This window comes from Solea solea, chromosome 16 (genome assembly GCF_958295425.1).
Source record: "Solea solea chromosome 16, fSolSol10.1, whole genome shotgun sequence".
NCBI classification, from domain to species: Eukaryota; Metazoa; Chordata; class Actinopteri; order Pleuronectiformes; family Soleidae; genus Solea; species Solea solea.
The window spans coordinates 5285489-5306003 of NC_081149.1; the positions used below are offsets into that span (position 1 = coordinate 5285489).

Below are 20515 nucleotides of genomic sequence, written 5' to 3' on the forward strand. Positions count from 1 at the left end.
ACTTAAATAAAGTGGAAAACTTTAATTAGTACTCACTGCTTTTCCAAAAGCACTTGGATTGAGAGACAGATGGGATTACGGGCGTGTCTTCTGAACCCCCTGAAAAATGACGTCCGGTGTGATGTCTCAACGTTTTGTTAGACATTTATAGTAGTGGTAGTGGAGGCGACGATTGGTTCCAAACGGCGTCGATGGCAGCGTGGGCGCACGGGGGGAGAGCGTGGGAATCCATAAACCACAAAACAATGAGCAGCGAGTCAGCGACACCGGAGGAAACTATGTTACCACACAGGTCACCGTGTGGCAATGAGTGGATTGGAAGCAGGTGTTCTCTCGCCACAGGTGAGCTGATCGCATACTGGAGGTGGAGAAAGGAGGAGATGTAGGCGGAGACCAGGCGGGGCATGACACGCCCCTAATAATGAATGCACATGAAGGGAACACTTGGCAAAGCAACTTAAAACCAAAAAAATGATAATATTTGATGAGTGATTTCAGACGTGAAAGTTAATCCTTTAACACCTAAGCCTCAACATTATTACATATATAAGATAATATATATATATGTGATTGTGGCAGTGGGGCTTGGTTAGAGCGACGGCTGCTGGAGGAAAGGAAGGAGTGGCTCAGCCTGTGATCAGACAGCTGGACAGAATCAGGTAATTAGTCAGCTATATAAGCATGTTTGTAACCTGGTTCTGATCTCTTGCAGTAGGCTGGGTCCTCACGCGGACACACAGAGAGAGAGAGAGAGAGAGAGAGAGAGAGAGACGGAGAGACCCAGAGACACAGAGACACAGAGAGTGAGGGCAGCGCAGCGCAGCAGAGCGCTGACATCACAGCCAGCCACAGCTGACTGCTTTTGGTTTTGTTTGGTTAATTGTTTTCAGTTGACAATAAACTGGTATATTTGCTCCCTCAACGCCGCCTCCTCGTCCTTCCCGAACCCCAGTGAGTGGGAAAAGCTCACAGTGGCACCTGAACAGGGACACATGGAAGGACAATCTCCGCTGTCGCTGGCCCTTCAGCACCTCGCTGCGATGCAGGAGAGCACCACCACGCTGCAGCAGCAGCAGTCCCAGCTCCTCGCGGACATTGCGGCGTCACAGCGGGACGATCGTGCTCTCCTGCGGGAGCTGCTGCAACGCCCGGCTGCCCACGGCGCCGACCCGGAGCCCGGTCGAGGACGGTCTCCGGCCGTCGCCCTGCAGCGGATGACCGCGGAAGATGACCCGGAGGCATACCTGGACATCTTCGAGGGCACGGCGGAGGCGTGTGGGTGGCCGGAGGAGGAGAGAGCGCTTCGGCTTCTTCCCCTGCTCACCGGCGTGGCGCAGCTGGCCGCGCACAGCCTGCCGGCGGCCGCGCGCCACGACTACACACAGCTGAGGAGAGTCATCCTGGACCGGCTGCGCAGTACGTCGGAGGGACACCGGCGGCGGTTCAGGGGGCTCTCCTTTGAAGGAGCCGGGCGCCCCTTTGCATACGCGCAGCAGCTCCTGGACGCAGCGAGGCGCTGGCTCCAGCCGGGGACCCACTCCGCTGAGGACGTCGTTGGACAGGTGGCGCTGGAGCAGTTCATCGCTGGGTTACCATCGTCCACAGCCAATTGGGTCCAGTGCCACCGCCCGGCCAACATCGAGGCAGCGATCGTCCTCGCGGAGGACCATCTCTCTCTTCCCCGGCGGAGCATGAGGGAGGAGACCAGGCCAGCGACGATCCCTGCCAGCCGTCCCACTCCAGCCCCGAGGAGGAGGTTCCCAGCGGCATCGGCTCCTGCACCACACCCACACACACACACACACACACAGCCGGAGCATGCATCGCTCCGGTCGTCTAATTACCCTCTGCCGTCTTTCCCTCAGGGCCCAGCCTACGCGTCTGATCACCTGGCACCCCGGGGGGCTCCTCAGACGCCAGGGCAGGTGTGCTGGCGGTGTGGGCAGCCCGGCCACATCAGAGCGGAGTGCCCGCTCATGGAAGTGGGGCAAGTGGTTCGGGTTGCCGGGCCGCCGGCCCCCTCCCCCGGTTCGGAAGGGACGTACCGTATACCGGTATGTATACAAGGGGGTACACATCAAGCTCTGCTGGATTCTGGTTGTGAACAGACCATGATCCATCAGCGCTTGGTTCGACCGGGGGCATTGTTGGAGGCATCGTGGGTGAGGGTGAGGTGTGTGCATGGGGATATTCACGATTATCCGGTGGTGGCTCTGGAAATTTATTTTAAAGGGAAAAAACATAGAGTAAAGGCTGGAGTTAGTACTCGCCTCACGCACCCTCTAATTTTGGGGACAAATTGGCCGGGGTTTACGAGCTTAGCAGGGGAAACCATGAGGGTGCGGTCACGTAAGTCAGGGAAATGTGAGTTATGTGCTGTCCTTAGTGGTGAGGCGGAGGTGCCGCATCCCGACGCTGCTGGGGGGGGGGCACAGATGGCGCCCATGGAAGATTTTCCCCTAGCACAGTCTCGGGATGAGACCCTCCGCCACGCCTTTGACCAAGTGATGGAAATTGATGGTTGTCCGGTTCACCCTAACGCAGCACTCTCTCACCCCTACTTTGTTGTCGTTAAAGACCGTTTATACAGAGTGAGTCGTGACGCTCGAACAGGGGAAGAGCTCTCCCAGTTGTTAGTCCCAAAAAGCCGCCGAGAAACGATTTTCCAGGCGGCTCACCACAACCCCATGGCGGGTCACCTCGGATATGATAAGACACTGAACCGGATCATGGCCCGATTTTACTGGCCGGGCATTCGGGCGGATGTAAGTCGGTGGTGTGCATCCTGCCGCGAATGTCAATTAGTCAACCCTCCGGCCACCCCAAAAGCGCCCTTGCGCCCATTACCATTAATGGAGGTCCCTTTTGATAGACTTGCCATGGACCTCATCGGGCCATTAGACCGGAGCGCACGGGGATATCGCTTTGTATTAGTTCTAGTGGACTATGCAACGCGATATCCCGAGGCAGTACCCTTGCGCAACATCTCGGCAAAGAGTGTTGCACAGGCACTGTTTCAGGTCATCTCCCGAGTTGGGATCCCGAAAGAGATCCTGACTGACCAGGGCACATCGTTTATGTCACGTACACTACGCGAGCTATACGAATTACTGGGCGTCCGCTCAATCCGGACTAGTGTGTACCATCCCCAGACTGATGGCCTGGTGGAGCGGTTTAACAAAACGCTAAAGAACATGATTCGTAAGTTCGTACACGAGGATAGTCGTAATTGGGATAAATGGTTGGACCCTCTGTTGTTTGCAGTGCGGGAGGTGCCCCAGGCCTCCACGGGTTTTTCGCCCTTTGAACTCCTGTTCGGCAGGAAACCTCGGGGTGTCTTGGACCTGGTTAAGGAAAACTGGGAGGCGGGTCCAAGCACCAGTAAAAATGAGGTACAGCACGTACTGGACCTGCGAGCAAAACTCCATTCACTGGGTCAGTTATCACGGCAGAATTTGCTCCAGGCCCAGGAACGTCAACAGCGGCTGTACAACAGAGGGGCTAAACTTAGACAGTTTTCACCGGGAGATAAAGTGCTTCTATTGCTACCGTCGTCTAGCTCCAAATTACTCGCCAAGTGGCAAGGGCCCTTTGTGGTCACACGGCGAGTGGGGGATGTTGACTATGAGGTTGTGCGTTCTGACAGGGGTGGAGCAACACAGATTTACCACCTTAACCTCCTCAAAGCCTGGAGGGAGGTGGCGTCTGTTTCTCTGGCCACCACGGTGATTGAGAGAGATGAGCTGGGACCGGAGGTGACTAAATTAAACAGGTCGGCGCCGGTCCCCGTTGACGATCATCTCTCGCCGGGCCAGCACATAGAAACTTCCCCGGGTGTGACAGTGCGTTCACGACCCTATCGCCTGCCGGAACATAAGAGGAAAACTGTTCAGGCAGAACTTCAGGCTATGTTAGAGATGGGAGTAATAGAAGAGTCCAACAGTGACTGGTGTTGCCCCATTGTTCTTGTTCGCAAGTCTGATGGGTCAATACGGTTCTGTGTGGACTACCGTAGAGTCAACGAGGTGTCCAAATTCGATGCCTATCCAATGCCCCGGGTCGACGAACTCCTGGATCGGCTGGGCACGGCTCGCTTTTTTACGACACTGGATTTGACCAAGGGCTACTGGCAGATTCCCTTGTCGCTAGAGTCCAGGGGAAAAACGGCCTTCTCCACTCCGTATGGTTTGTACCAATTTGTCACGCTTCCATTTGGGTTGTTCGGGGCCCCAGCCACGTTCCAGCGCCTCATGGACCGGGTGCTGCGGCCTCACTCTGCATATGCTGCGGCCTACTTGGATGATGTCATCATTCATAGTGAGACCTGGGAGCAGCATATGCAGCAGGTGGGAGCAGTGCTGGAGTCCCTGAGGAGGGCGGGGCTCACGGCCAACCCAGGGAAGTGTGCAGTTGGACGGAGGGAGGTACGGTATTTGGGGTACCACTTGGGGGGAGGGCAGGTGCGGCCACAGATACAAAAGACCGCAGCGGTTGCAGCCTGCCCGAGACCCAAGACCAAAAAAGAGGTTAGGAGGTTTCTGGGGCTGGCCGGTTACTATAGGAGGTTCATCCCGGCCTTCTCGGAGCTGACCAGCCCCCTAACCGACCTGACCCGAAAAGGTGCCTCAGATCCGGTCCAGTGGACGGAGCCGTGTCAGCTGGCGTTTGAGAGGGTTAAGCAAGCCCTCTGTGGGGAGCCACTTTTATACACACCTAACTTTTCTCTCCCTTTCATCCTGCAGACCGACGCCTCGAACAGCGGGCTGGGGGCCGTTTTGTCCCAGGAGGTGGAGGGGGTCGACCGCCCCGTACTGTACATAAGCCGGAAGCTAGCTCAGCGGGAGGTGAGCTACAGTACGGTGGAGAAAGAGTGCCTCGCCATACGGTGGGCGGTCGGTGCCCTCCGCTACTATCTCCTGGGGCGCCCATTCACCCTCTGGTCGGACCATGCCCCGCTCCAATGGCTCCACCGCATGAAAGATGCCAACACGCGGATCACTCGCTGGTATCTGGCTTTACAGCCTTTCCGGTTCAAGGTGATCCATAGGCCGGGGAACCGCATGGCCGTGGCCGACTTTCTCTCCCGCTCTGCGGAGGGGGGGGGGAGTGGGCTTGCGGCCGGCGGGGTCCCGGCCTAAGTCGGGCGGTGGGGGTATGTGGCAGTGGGGCTTGGTTAGAGCGACGGCTGCTGGAGGAAAGGAAGGAGTGGCTCAGCCGGTGATCAGACAGCTGGACAGAATCAGGTAATTAGTCAGCTATATAAGCATGTTTGTAACCTGGTTCTGATCTCTTGCAGTAGGCTGGGTCCTCACGCGGACACACAGAGAGAGAGAGAGAGACGGAGAGACCCAGAGACACAGAGACACAGAGAGTGAGGGCAGCGCAGCGCAGCAGAGCGCTGACATCACAGCCAGCCACAGCTGACTGCTTTTGGTTTTGTTTGGTTAATTGTTTTCAGTTGACAATAAACTGGTATATTTGCTCCCTCAACGCCGCCTCCTCGTCCTTCCCGAACCCCAGTGAGTGGGAAAAGCTCACAGTGATTGATGACACCCAACTCATTCTCTCTTCTCCCGGCTCCGACACACATGTAGCAGAACGGATCTCCACTTGTCTGACCGACATCTCTCAGTGGATGTCTGACCATCACCTGAAACTCTATCTCGACAAGACTGAGTTTCTTTCTCTCCCAGGAAAGGGCTCTCCCACCACAGACCTGACCATCACCCTCGACAACTCTGTGGTAACTCCGTCTCATACCGCAAGGAACCTGGGTGTGACACTTGATGACCATCTCTCCCTCACTGCCAACATTGCTGCAACAGCTCGATCTTGCAGATACATGTTGCACAACATCAGAAGGATACGGCCTCTTCTAACCCAGAAGGCGGCACAGGTTCTGGTCCAGGCTCTTGTCATCTCACGCTTGGATTACTGCAACTCCCTCCTGGCTGGAGTCCCTGCGTGTGCCATACGACCTCTGCAACTCATCCAGAATGCAGCAGCTCGACTGGTCTTCAACTTACCAAAATTCTCCCACACTACACCGTGCTTGCGTTCCATGCTACAAACGGATCCGGTCCAGCCTACATCCAGGACATGATCAAAACCTACACCCCAGCCCGCCCACTCCGCTCTGCATTGGTAAACCGGCTCGCTGCCCCCTCACTGAGAGGATCGCAGAGGCATTCGCAGAACTGGAGACTGTTCACTGTCCTAGCTCCCAAATGGTGGAACGAGCTCCCCATCAACATCCGGACAGCGGAAAGCCTCCACATCTTCCGCCGCCAACTAAAAACACATTTCTTCCGACTCTACGTTGACTAAGACGACGGTGATAAAAAAAAAACGTATACATCGCACTTATGACTAGCACTTCATAGTTTGGCTTACTTGAAGCTCTTACTTACTTCTAGCTCTTATTTGTACCCAAATGTTTAAATGCACTTATTGTAAGTCGCTTTGGATAAAAGTGTCTGCTAATTGACATGTAATGTAATGTAATATGTATAAAATGTAAGGAACAACATAATCACACACCCAAATGTTAAAGAAGATAATATAAAATATATGAAATGTAAAGTAATGTAAGTTAAGTTTCAGTTTCAGTTTTTTCAGTGATTTTGGTTTAATCTTGTGGATTAAAGGTGTGTTTTTCTTCTGGTTGTGCTAATTTGGAATTCACTGTTTTGTTGTGTTCACCAATTCTTTTGCCCATTTTCCCATGTTAAAATAGTGTTCGAACAATTCAAAATGAAGAACAACAAAAAAAACACACTGTAGTTGAACACAAACAGAAGATCGTGTGTGTTAAAATTGAAAGTTGTACAATATAAAACATATTTAAAGTAACATTTGTGTGAGTGTTTGTATCAAATGTCCAAGATTCTCTGGATTCCTGTAACGGCGCAAGTGAAATTACCGTAATAACTGTTGTCGTCTGCAATATTATACGCTCAGTGTTACAGTGTTTTAAAAACCTTTACGCTTATGCTGCTATACCTCCACGGCACCACCGGGGGGGACGTGAGGACACCAGGACTCTTAAGTGTTCCGACACCTGCTGTGACACTAATCATCGCAACAGTTACGATGTAACATGGCGTCAACGTTCCCAGCTGCTGTTGTTGTCGGGGAGAACGTTCCTCTGTGGAGTTACGGTGTCATCACTCCTCAGCCAGTGTCGACCCTGTCGTCACCCGTCAGCGATTTTTTCTGCTGAGGCTCGCGAACTCGGAGCTGTTTAACACTTAATGGACAAATTCCTCTTCCCTTTGTGCTCAAACGCGCCCAAGTCATGTGCCGCGGTTTGAGTGACACGGGAACCGAGGGCCAATTTGCAAAACGCCGTCTTCCAGATCCTCCGGTGAGGAGAGACATTCATCAAACGCTCCGTGCACTTTTTTTTTCTTTCTCTCATCTGCTTGTCATATTATGTGTAAAGCGCTGTCAGGAGCACTGTAGCGTTTCTTCTCTTTTTGTTCAAAGGGCCACAGGGGGAGATCACATGACTGCTGTAAAGTACGGCCGAGCAATTAAAGTGCACTCCTTCTTCTTCTTCTTCTAATTCTTTTTCTTCTTCTTCTTCTTCTTCTTCTTCTCCTTGTGTCTCAGTGAGATGTGAAATGAGCTGTGCAGGATAAAATAGTTTGGACAACTGAGAAGACCAAGAGTCCCATCACTAAAAGAAAAAAAGAAATTTTGGACCAATCTGTGCAAAGAGTGGACTACACAAAGACAAGAGTTACCGTCTTTTTTTTTTATCAATTACTCCTTAAAAACAAACTTTAATCACAGTTTCTTGTAAGACGTGGAGATTTTAAAGCTACAGTGTGTAACTTTGTCATTTTTCTGCGGCGGCACGTCCGATATTCACCTATTTCATGTACTTTCTTAACACTTAAAGTCTGATTTTAGTCAGACTTAGACAATAATTCAGTTTTCTTAACGTCATGTAACCAAGTTAGTCCGACTACAATCGAGCCAGTCTTAGTCAGACTAACATACCTGGATAATAGTCCGATTACTCCTGCATGCATACGCTTAGTCGGACTGGAGTCGGACTTCTGGCGTTCTGCAACTTGTACTTTTACTCCACTACATTTCCTCTAACTCACTTTGTTACTCGTTATGACCAAATAAAATCATCAGAAGCATTGGTATTATGGTCTGTATTTATATAGAGCTTTTCTAGTCTTGATGACCTTCACACACTACAACATGGGGTGTCCTGCTCAAGGACACATGTAGATGAGCAGAGCCAGGAATTTAACCCACAACCTTCCAGCTGACAGACAACTGGCCCTACCATTGAGCCACCATGGCACAAGCCTAAGTCTGCACTTTTTTGAATACTTTTATTTCCAAAACTTAAGTACATTTTATATCAGAAAATGACTTTTGCTACTTAAGTACAGTAAATGTCTTTAAGTATGTTTACTTAAGATAAAAAAGTGACTTTCAGGCTCACAAGACTTTGTGAGCTTTAAACACCAGGGTAGTGTGGACGACAGGTGCATCCTGAGCAGAATTTATACATCTTTTAAAAACTAAAACAGAAAAACAGAGGAATCTGGATGGAACCTTAGTTCTTAGGACTATAATTCTGGTATAATTCCTCTTGTGGTGGCTGAATAGTTTTGGGACTATGTGCCACACGACTGCAGTGACTGTGAAGCATTTTTTAACGTCACAGAGACTCTCTCTCTTTTTCTCTCTCTCTCTCCTCTTCTTTCCTGTCTCGCCTCGTCACACCCGACTGTCAAGAAATGTCTCCCCCCCCCCCCTCCCACCCGAAACAATTGCAATACTGTGTCCAGTGAATAGATGGTGATGGTGAGGGAGAGAGAGGAGACAAGTCAAATAAGCCAGACTCAACCTGTCCAGGTGACAGATCAGGTTAGGACAACCCTGTCCATCCCCGCCTGTCTCTCTAACTGTGAGCGGAAGAAGAAGCCGTGGACAGCAGGAGGAGGATGTCACTCTGTCTGTCTGTCTGTCTGTCTGTCCCTGCTGTACTTCTAACATGTTTGTTACAGCGAGAACAGTGTGGGGACATGTTTGTGGACAAGCCAGTGTGCACTACTTTCACTCTCAGTGCAGATGTTTGGCGCTCGAGGAGGCTGGAGGTTTGATGGAGGACGTGTCTGAAGTGATTAGTGAGGCGTCTGGCGTCTGAATATTTCATACAACATGTATTTTCATGAAGGAGTAGAACGAGCGACCGTGTTCTGACTTTTAATGCATGAAACTGCACTGATGTAGTGAAAGTGATGAGTGTCGGGGCAAAACATGTGTTTGTCGTTACTGATCATTAATTCATTTTTGTACCACTTTATGCTCCACGTGAGGGTCACAGGGAGGGGGGGTCATTGGAGCCAATCCCGGCTGACACAGGGTGAAAGGCGGACCCTGGACCGGTTGTCAGGGTCACAAAGAGACAAACACCTGCGGTCAATTTGTGTGTCCAATTAACCTCTGCGCGCTGCACGGCTGGTGTAGTGGTTAGCATTCTTGTCTTGGCAGCAAGAAGTCCTTTTGCTGCTAGGCAACATTGCTAGCCGCTACTGCACTGTAGTAGTGTGGTGCCGTTATTGAAACGAGACTCTAGAGGAATCTGGAGAAGGATTCTTGGGGAGGAGCCAAACACACACACATACACATACTGACCTACTCACTTTAGTGGGGACCAAAGTCTATGAACATCTCTGTTGGTCACTGTTTGTGCAGAATTTAAATATAAACACACTGTAATTCAACTTCCTGCTGAAAGTTTGTTGGCAGTGGCCAAGTGGAAAGGGAACTTGGCTTGTAACTGGAGGGTTGCTGGTTCAAGTCCCCACCAGGTCAGAAGGGCTGGGATACTCCTGAGCAAAGTATTCAATCCCCATTGCTCCCTGGGCACTACTCAGTGTGGCAGCCCACTGCTCCTAATTCTAGGATGGGTCAAATGCAGGGAAATCATTTCCTAAGGGGATTAATAAAGTATAAGACTTAGATTTCCTCAACTCTTCTCATTTTTGTTGCTTTTCCATCAGAGATAGCACCTGGTGTTTTTTTAGTATCTAGCGAGCTAGCCGGTACTAAATTGTGATGTCAGCAGACTGCCGGCCTCTGATTGGTCAGAGAGTGTCGTCGCTGAAGAGTCATCAACTGATTCTAACGATTCAGTTTCACCCAAAACGACTGCTTTACAAGTGCTTTGTGTGTTTGTGTCGCGTAGAAAAAAAACATGTCACGGCAATAGAACTGTGGAAAGTGGAAAAGTGACGTAACACACACACACACACATACTGGTCCACTCACTTTAGTGGGGACCAAAGTCAACATCTTGAACAGAATCTTAATGTAAACACTCCGGTTTCAAGCCACTTGCTCAACAAACGTGAATTTTTCACCATTTCGGTGTCAGTTTCACAACAAAACTGTTACACGGAGCTGCTCTCTGTCTCCCTCTGTCTCTCATCAGGGGTACTGCAGCCTCACAGCAGGAGTTCCTTATGAGCAGGTGCAGCGCCTCACGGGTGAACGGTAAACTGTTGATAAAGCTCGCTAAGGGTTTTGGTGACAGTGTTTGAGGAGGAGCTATGACTCCGGTGAGTCGTCAAGCCATAATTTTAAGACACGCCCTCAAATCCTAAACAAAAGAGAAATGGTTTAAAGCCTTTACTTTGTAATTCTTTATTTCACAGTTGTAATTGTATCACTTTTTCAGAGCCACTACAGTACTTTCTAACATATATCATTTATCTGCGTTCACGTGATGAAGAGCAGACCTTCACCTCGATCAAATCTCACTCAGACGACTCGGCGTTGGCAGAAGGTTCCCGTTTTCACGACAGATGGACGAGATTTGACACTGAGCGAGCGAGGACGACGTCGTTAAAAAAGTATTTGAAAATCAATTTCCCCGCGTCGTCACAACGTTTTCAGTGAGGTGATTTTCACCATCTGGTGCAGCCAGATTTCACCAGATTAAAACACGGTTTATGAATACGATTAAGCCGCCAATGAAGCGCCGTGGAATAAATGATTCTCCATTAATACATTTTTTTTTTACGTCCACTCCCACTCCAGATATTTCTCCTTGTTATGACTTTGCAGCGACAGCAGCCTCCGTAAATGATTATGCAGATACATTATTTTAATTAAAACATGTTGTGTTTCAATAAATGATGATGGGTGAATGTTCCACACACACAGACACCCAACCTGAGGAAGGTGAAGAAGATGAATAATCACACAAGTATCTAAAAATTCACCACTATTCAGTCACAGTCTTGAAATAAAGTTTATAGAAACAAGTGGAAATTCACAGAAAAAAGGGAACACTTTGCCAGTTCAAGAGAAAAAATGTCAATTTCTATGACTGAAAAATTCAACACTACAAAATAATATGGTTTGATTGCCTGAGATTTCTTACTAAACCTGAAAAGCAAGTCTGAAAATCCAAATTTTTTAATATCAAATTGTGCAAAAGTCCAATTTCCACACACGCACTCCAAAGTTTCTGTTCTGATATAAACCTGTCTTTGTGAAGACATTTTTATCTGGTCCTCACTTAAAGGGTTTGAGGGTTAAGACTTGGTTTTAAGATTAGAATTGGGTTTAGGTTAGGGTGAGGTTAGGGTGAGGCATTTCATTAAGGTGAAGGTAAGGGACCAGTTTAAACCTAACCCTAAAACCAAGTCTTTACCTATAAACAGTCCTTATAAGGTGTGACAGACCGTGAGGACCAGTCCTGTTGTCCTCACGGTCACAAAATGTCCTCGCCTCCTGAGTTCTATACTACACACACACACACACACACACACACACACTTTCTTTAAGACACTTAAACACGTTATTTCGTCTGGACCTTTAAAGGGCTTTTGGAGAGTTAAGGTTTTATGGTGCGGTTATAGGGAGTGTCCTCAGTAAGACTGCTGTACAAGAATCTACACACACACACGGAAGGTGTGTGGATGCAGCTTGAGCGCGCGTTGAAGCATAAACAGACACAGAATCACCAGCAGCAGCTTTTCACTGACAGACTTCTTATATTCTCTCTCGCTCTCGTTTTCAACCGCGAGTTATTGACTGAAGCCCAGAGGCAAAAAAAACATAGAAGAAGAAGAGAAAAGGAAAGGGAGAGGAAGAGGAGGAGGGAGGGTTTGATAATTAACCGAGGCACCTGAAAGAGAGAGAGGGAGAGAGAGGGAGTGAGGGAGTGAGAGGAAGCGAGAGAGAGAGAGAGAGGGGGAGAGGTCCTGTTCTCTCGCGCTGCTGAGGCGTTTTGATTCCGTGGCAGTGGCTGAGACAACGCGGTTACAGACCGCCGTGAACCCGGTAAGTCTTCTCCCTCTTCTTCTCCCTGTTCTTCTCTCTTCTTCTCCCGCCACAGCCTCTCATTCTTTAATCTACTAACACAAGTAAATTAACTTCTATGTTTTTTCTTCCTAAAAGGAAAAAAAACCCTCTCCGTTTCCAAGTTTACGCACATGATGAGGCGATGATCCGCTATCACTGCGGCGAATATTTCACTCGCGCGATTCACGAAAACTGTTTTTTTAGTGGAATATTTATTTTTTTAAAGGTGTTGTAAGTGAAAAAAAGAGAAAAAGAAATAATGAATAAAAGAAGGAGATGATTTAAGTGGAAACCTGAGAGCCCGGGCGCTGGCCGTGGTGCTGATTTCATGCATTGTTGCTGCTTATTGATACAAGTTCTTCTTTGATATTTGGTCTAAGCTTGAGTGACATGTGCTGGACACGTCTCTCTTTGTTCGCAGTGTCACATGAAGAAAAAGACAGATTTCACCTGAAGGACTTTCGTCTCTGCTGCAGCCAAAAGTTTTGAATCAAAAGAAGAATAAACATCTGGAGCCGCGCGAGAACCACACAGTGTTAAGATGTTCTGCGCGTGTGATGTGCGTAAAAGCCGCCAGTCACAATCCGTGAGCGAGAAGTCGGCGCGTAAAGGTGGAGCACCTGCGATGGACAAACCCGCCAGAAGCTGCACTCGGTAAAGGACGTGGACAGAGTGACACTCAGGACAGAAACCCACCAGCGTGTCCTCGAATGATGGGGACAAAGCACCTCCTGCTGCTTTTCATCTACTTAGACCCGCTGAATGTCCTGTGCGCCGCCGCCGCTGCCGCCGCCGCCACCAACAGGAAAACCAAACCCTCGCAGAACCGGAACAACAAGTTGAAGGCGGTGAACGGCAGCAGCACCACCGCGGTCCCCGCGGCCGCGGCGGGGAAGATCACGCAGCTGCAGGCGCCCGCGGTCCAGCACGACACGTGCCTGGGCTACTACGACGTGAGCGGCCAGTACGACAAGGAGTTCGCGTGCAACAACACGGACCACCGCTTCTGCTGCGGCAGCTGCTTCCTGCGCTTCTGCTGCGCGGACCGCGGCAAGCGGCTGGAGCAGAAGAGCTGCACCAACTACAACACGCCGGACTGGATCAAGACGCAGCCGCCGTCCCCGGCGCCCACGGGCGACACGTACGACCCGGAGCTGGACCAGACCAACGCCACGGTGTACATCACGTGCGGCGTCGTCGCGCTCATCATCGCCATTGGGATTTGTGTTAAAGTTGCCTACGACAAAGCCACGAAGCCTCCTCAGGAAATGAACGTGCACAGGTGAGATCTCCGCCTCATTAGCGCAGTGCATTCTGGGCGATGAGCAATTATATGGGGTGTGGTTGTGATTACTGACCCTGACTGGAAACCTGATTTGTTCTACAGCATGTGAGAAAATGGACAAACTAAGTTACTAACTAAGGCTGTTTCCATGGTTACAGTGAAAGTTTGAATCTGGTTTCCAGCAGGGATCGGGATCCGGCATCTACCCGATCCCTGCTGGAAAACCCTGTTTGGTCCTCACATGTGTGGCTTCATCCTTTTGAAACCATTTACAGCAGTTTCAAAGATTTCAAAGATAGCATTTCGATAAAATAATGTTTTTCTTATAGCGCAAATCCACGTTTTTGTGTTTGTTTTTCATATTTTAGTTGTAATTCTGATCAAATTAAATCACATTTGTATGTCAACGACCACGTCCTTTAAAAACATTTTATGGCAGTTTCAGTGACAAGAGGGACTGAGACAGAGGCGTTTGAAGGAAGTTAAAGGGCCTGGGGCCCCCAACATTGAACCAACTGTGATGAAACTTCCTAAAGTTTGACTCATCCACTGCACATTTGCAAAATGAAGTAGAAGTAGGAGCTCATTTCCAATTCTGAATTCCATTGTTTGTTTGTTTTTAGAACCAGTGGAGTCGCCCCCTGGTGGCTAACTAATACTTTTCTCCCACTTCCCAGGTTTCAGTTTTCAATATATTGTTGTTTATTGTACTATTACCGTACCAATCCAAACAAGTTCATATTTCTATTCAAGATACTTTGAGTTTTAAAGGTAATCGTACTGAGATGTTCAGTCAAATATTGATATCTATAATCTTCCTCCAGTGTTTGGTCTAATCTGACTCACAATTATTGGTTATTGATCTTTTTGCCTGAAGTCCTCGTGATGTTCTCCACACTGAGAGTCTGAAACCACGAGAGTTAAATCACTGATCACTACTTTGATTGAGTGGTTCGTTGTCACCAGTTACTTTTCCTGCAAAACCACGGAGAACTGGAAAAGAAAAGGAAAAACAGTTTAAATGTTGATGTTTCGTCTCGGTCGTTCTCAGGGAGTTGAGGAGAAAATTGGCAGGTGGCGACGGAGTTGTTTGTGGTGAGTGTGACATTCAGAGTGACGGCGAGAGACGGAACACAGTCGGAGACCAAGTGTTGGTGTGTTTTCAGGGATTTTGTGGTGTTATGAGGACACTCTGGCGTGTGTGTCTGATATGAGGATGAGGATAAACCAAGAGTCATTTCCAGGTTCTTTTTGTGCCTCAATAACCACAAAAGTGGTCATAATCACATACATTGATAAGCATTTCTGCCAAAATCCATAATCTGGGAGAAGAAAAAGTATTTCTCAGACAATTGAAGATTGTTTGTGACAAAAATTCAGATCGATCCGTCAAAAACTGTAGACAGGAATTTGATAATTATTGCTTTTTATGGATTTTATGCCGTCATGACGACACTCGGGTGTGTTTTCATCTCTCGGATGTCGTGACATTTTAAACCACGATCTCTTCTCAGCCTTTCCCCAGGTGCTTTTTTTTTTTTTAAAACCTAACCACATTAATCACCACCAGATCGTCCTTGTTCCCTTATTTTCCTCATTAACGCCTCGTTTAATTGCTACAGAAAATGAGTTCCTTGCAAAAAAGTGAAATGAGAATGCAGTTAAATTGAGTGGGAGCATGAATTCATGGCATGGTTTCTGCAAACCACAGGGAACGTTACATTTCAGCATTTTGTTACAGCTGAATGTTATGTTTCTATATTTACACGTGAAAGTGAGGTAGTTTTGAGGTTACCGTCACTCTCATTTACTCATTTACGCACGGAGCAGTAAAAGCAGTTAAAACACAGTCAGTTGTGTGCTCGTCTGTAGATGTGTGGTAATTTTGGCTCAGAAATCTGAGCTCAAACGTATCTGAGGGGTTTTAAAACAAACATACAAGTGCAACATATGATCGTGGAGCCTCCGAGGATCCGCTTCAAGTGCCAGCTTATAATTTCAGTTAAAAAAAAGAAGAAGTGCCATCTGTATTTTTGTGCCTGTAGTGAGGCTTTAATCACAAATATGCAACCTTCAGCCTGTAATTACACTGTGTTCTCTTTTCAGGCTGTCAATTCAATGCATAGTGAAAATCTAAGGGTTTGTGTACATTCAGCTGGTTTACAGTAGTGCGTGAGTATCATACATCATGTTCTCTCCTGAAGGCTGTGACCTTCAGCGAGCGCCTTTCATCTCCTCCCCAGAGCTTCCCTGTCAAAAAATGTCAAGATTGTGTACATTTCCACGCCACACGTTCCCATTTCTGTGTCAGTCCTGGAAATGGGAGGGGGTTGGTATTTGATGTGTGTTCAGCGGCGGTGGAGTGATGGAGGGGAGCCACTCATGTTCGCCCTGGTAGGAGTTGTCTTCTTCAATGACAGCGTGTTTTTTAAATCCTCAAGGCTCCGGTAGTGCTCATACTGAAATGTTCACTGAGCATTAGAGATCATATAAGACATCGCACGTCTTCGATTCAGTCACTGGCTGCACAAACTGCTGCGGTTTCAGAAACAGCACGGAAGGTCACATGTTTCCCTCCATCGTCAGAAAAATGGACTCGTTAGAATCAACACTTAAACCTTTTTTAAAATGTTATAACTTTATATCTTGCCATTTCCATACAGCCTTCAATAAATAGAGTTTTCTTGGAGAAAAGGTTGCAAATGTGGGATTCACGACAGCTGCTAGCTCATATTAGCATTACTAGCATCTATCAAAGACCTATCGCTACCCAGCTTTCCGCTAATTATGACAAAGCTACCAGGTACACAACTGCTTGATGATTGGGCTCAGTTTGCTAAATTTAGCAATAAAAACAGGCAACTTTTATCTTAACAAAACGTTGCAAGTAAACGGGTTAACAACCCCAGGAAACACAAATACAACAAAAAAAAATGCAAAGCAGCAGAGCATGTTTGACAAAAATATAATTTAGCAAAACTAGCATTGAGCCAAGCAGGGGTTTAGCAAAAGTAGAATTTAACAAACCTAGCCTTTAGCAGAACTGTTGTTTAACGTATACATTCTGTTGCTGATAACAACTGTAGCATACTCACAGCTCTGATGCTAATACAAACTGGACTTAAGCTAACCCCTTACTGTGGTGCAGAGGGTGGCTACAAACTTAAGACACAGTTTTTAAGAACTTTGAACTCTAAAGAAATGTGTTTACTGTACATGTTAAATTATCCCAGAAAGGATGTCAGTCAAGCAGCTTCAAGCAGCAGACACAGTCGCACAAATAACAGAACATGATTCGGGGAAAACACAGCTGTCATCACATAGATGAGCTCTGCAGAGCTGTTAGCTGTGGTATCCATCCATCTGTCTATCTCTCTAGCTCTCTAGCTCTTGATCTAGCTCTCTATCTAGCACTCTAGCTCTTGATCTAGTTCTCTATTTAGCTAACTAGTGCTTGATCTAGCTCTTTATCTCTCTATCTAGCTATCTAGCTTTTGATCTAGCTCTCTAGCGCTCTATCTTGCTCTCTATCTAGCTCTAGTTCTCTATCTAGCTCACTAGCTCCCATTTCCCAAAATCCACAGCAGATTAGCAAATGTAAAAGTGTGAAAATAGTGTGATGTGAATATTAGCTACATAGTCATAAGCTTCATGTTTGGACTATAATCCAAACACCTGTCCAAGATCATTGTCTTGGACTGGAAGGTGGACAAAGACGTTAATGGCTCCTCAGAGTCTGGTTGAGGTCTGACTACATTTGCAGGTTTTCCACCCACTGATAAGAATGAGAGAGAGAGAGAGAGAGAGAGAGAGAAATTGCAGTCACTTAGTCATTGCTCTTATTCAAGTGTTGCTTGAGTCACCTGCTTTTATCCGGGCTTCATTTTGGACAGATCAGCAGGAGAAGGACGTCCTGCTTCTCAGCCAGAGTCGTGCCAGTTGATTTAATGATATGAAGACAATTGAGCATTGTTGTGCCTCAGTCATGAAATTTCACTGCCTGCTGCTTTGGAAATGTTAAGGGCAGATTACTCATCTCTCAGACACACAGTGACAAGTTCCTGATGAAGAAAAACAAAATATTTAAATCCAAGACAACGACTGGAAGGGAAATCTTAATGATCATCATGGTCATAAGAGGGTTAAATCTAACCCTCTTATGACCATGATGATCATTTAGATTTTTATGGCTGTAGAATTGTCAAAAAACGTTTAATGAGTAAGCGCTATCTTTCCAAGATAACTTTCACTTTATGTTTATCTGGCAGTTATTCAACCATTTAGGTTACTGTCCCCGGTCCATAGTTTATATATGATATGAGATGAGATATATATATGAGATATCTAATTTTCTAGATATCACAAATGGTCTAGGTCTTTGCCAAACTTTTGAGTTAGATACACACCATTGTTTAATGACTTCACACAATGCTGATTGAGCCCATCAGCTCCACATGACTCTAATTGTGTTTGTCACAGAATGTTTAGATCTTTAGATTTTTCTGCTCTGCAAACACAGGAAGTGATTTCTTTAATGTCAAGACAGACAGAGGTACCAACATTTAGCTAGGAAAGTGGGACAACTGCAAACAGCTCAGAGTTACCACACATCTACAGAAAATGCAAAGAAGCGTCCATGCGATATTTTTAGAATGTGTGTTTTGGGCCTGTGATGGACTGGCGACTTGACCAGTGTCAGCTGGGATTGGCTCCAGTGGCCCTGCAACCCTCATGAGGAGGATAAATCAGTAAAAGATGGACAACACCAAGTTTCGGCCACTCCTTCTCTAGGGGTCGCCACAGCGAACGATCCGCATATTTGATTTGGCTTGGGTCAATTTAGAGTGGCCATTTAAATATGAGCAATGGGGATTGGGTGCCCCAGCCCTTCACCTGGTTGGAACTCGAAGTTCACAAGCACTGCATCTTTGAATTCAAGTACAGGTCTTCACCATAGGCCTCTTCTCCAAAGTTGACTTTAATGTCTGCATGAACTTATTGGACTATATGTTGTCATATAATGTTTTGTTTGAAATGACAAACACAAAAAGAACAAATCTTATGACAGATCCATCCATCTTCTACAGCTTTATCCTCCACATGAGGGTCGCACTGTGCCAATCTCACCTGACATTGGGCGAAAGGCGAGGTCCAGCCTGGACAGGTCGCCAGTCCATCACAGTGCCAATCTTATCATAAGTTTTTTTTTATTTTCCATTTCCTCTCTGAGAACTAAAGAGATGGTTGGCTGGCTCTGCTCTTCTTGCCACGGGTGCGATCCTTCAAGTGGATCCATCTGATGCCATTACTACAGTGTGAGCTACGGCCGCGAGAGTTCAGAGATGGGACGATTGAACGAGAAAGCGTAGCTTCCTGGATGCTCAATGGTGTTATTATATTAATTTTTGTGATTTGTTTACTCACACCAAACCGCTTGGCACAGTCATAATGATATTTGCTGGATTAGAGCTCAGAGGCCTGGCAGCAGTGAGTGCACATCCACGCTGACAGCTGTGACCGCAACAGAAGAAGAAGTGGAACATAGGATTTACTTTATATTTGGCCAAAGGTCTTCTCCTTAAAAATGAGAGCGTCTTTGTTAATTTTCGCTGCTTGGCTCGACTGATTTTGGACTCCCAGGTCTGTGACTGATGGAGCACTGTGAGCAGAATACTGAGCTGTTGGCAGACCTTTGCTTTTTTTTTTTTTTTTTTTTTGCCTGTGACCTTCACCGAAACACAAGAATTGTGGAGTGAGAGCTAAAGATTTGAACAGGCTGTATTGATCAACCACTGCAGAGCAAATCAAGACGCAATTTATGCCAGCAGTCTGTGATTGTGAGACTTAGATATTGAGGTAAAAGACAGGACGCCCTGTGAAATTGAGGAAAATAGCAGCAAATAAACTGTCCTGTTCTGTCCCATAGACTTTATTTTAAAAGCTGAATTAGTCTCTGGGTGTGGGAATGTGAAGCCAATGCAGAAATGTCTAAAACTTATATTCTCTGTGTGGAAATGTGTGAGGAAATTAGCCTAATTCTCACTTGATATTTAACCTATGTATATATTTATATATTTATATATATATATATACATATATATATAACTTTATAGTTCCAGTTCCATGACGTCGTAATGTCCAAATGTGTTGTGGGATCTACCTACGTTGCAGTCAATACATCTGTCCACTTCTAAGGATAAGGTCCCAGTTCTCCTAATTTCTTCTCCAGCCTAAGAACTTAAACTAGTATTCCTACGGTATAGGCAAATCTTTTATAAATTATTCACAAATACTTTATTTTCTTGATTTGTTTTCAACTGTTTTGGACAAAAAAATGGAGCGAGAGAGGATCAAGATAACCAAACTAATACTTGCCTGTTCAAGTTCAATTATGGAGTTCCTCAGGGATCGATTCTTGGTCCTGTGAAGTTTTCTACTGACATGCATTTGACAGAACCAGGTTAAACTTACATATTTTGTTTTAAATGTGTTGTATTCCTTTGTCCTTGTGTTTTTATGAATTATTTGTGTAACCTTTGAGAGAAAATCACCATGCAGACCAAGTCCATTTTGCATCCAAAGAATAGTCCATCTCTTTGTCGACATTTCCACAGGACTATTACACATACTGTCTAATATAATACAGACTATAATAAAAACTAATATACATATTAGTTTAGAAAAATGTCGGTAATATACATGGTACTAACCCAAAACTTATCCAGATTATAAACAATCACAGCGTTTGTGACAAGGACAAAGTTTCCTGCAGTTTTCATTAAGAAAAATTAAATGTAGACGTGCGCTTCAGAACTCCTTTGCCCACATTGTCCATTCCCTTTGAATCACCACATCATTGTCAGGCCCCTTTGCTGCAAACTG

General features: G+C 46.7%; 2 protein-coding genes across 4 annotated transcripts in view; both read left to right on the forward strand.

The window, feature by feature from the left end:
• The first annotated feature begins 992 nt into the window (after positions 1–992).
• On the forward strand, positions 993–5138 carry LOC131475234 (uncharacterized). The gene is made up of 2 exons (XM_058653208.1): positions 993–2054; positions 4743–5138. Exons 1-2 carry the CDS (start codon positions 993–995, stop codon positions 5136–5138), a joined length of 1458 nt encoding a protein of 485 aa, XP_058509191.1.
• Positions 5139–11920: 6782 nt separating this feature from the next.
• The window catches only part of LOC131475973 (protein shisa-6-like), a 77329-nt gene continuing 68734 nt past the window's right edge, over positions 11921–20515 (forward strand). Inside the window, exons 1-2 of one of the 3 annotated variants that reach the window (XM_058654386.1) lie at positions 11921–12327; positions 12770–13630. In XM_058654386.1, the coding sequence (XP_058510369.1) occupies positions 13059–13630 (572 nt within the window). In that variant the 5' untranslated portion in view covers positions 11921–12327; positions 12770–13058. The remainder of the gene's footprint in view (positions 12328–12769; positions 13631–20515) is intronic. The other 2 variants (XM_058654384.1, XM_058654385.1) reach the window with 2 other exon arrangements.

Excerpts from the sequence above, each read along its gene's own strand:
- LOC131475234 (XM_058653208.1), top strand. The coding sequence starts at position 993 with ATGGAAGGACAATCTCCGCTGTCGCTGGCCCTTCAGCACCTCGCTGCG. Across the intron at positions 2,055-4,742 it reads AAGGGACGTACCGTATACCG|ACCGACGCCTCGAACAGCGG; the intron begins GTATGTATACAA and ends TTCATCCTGCAG.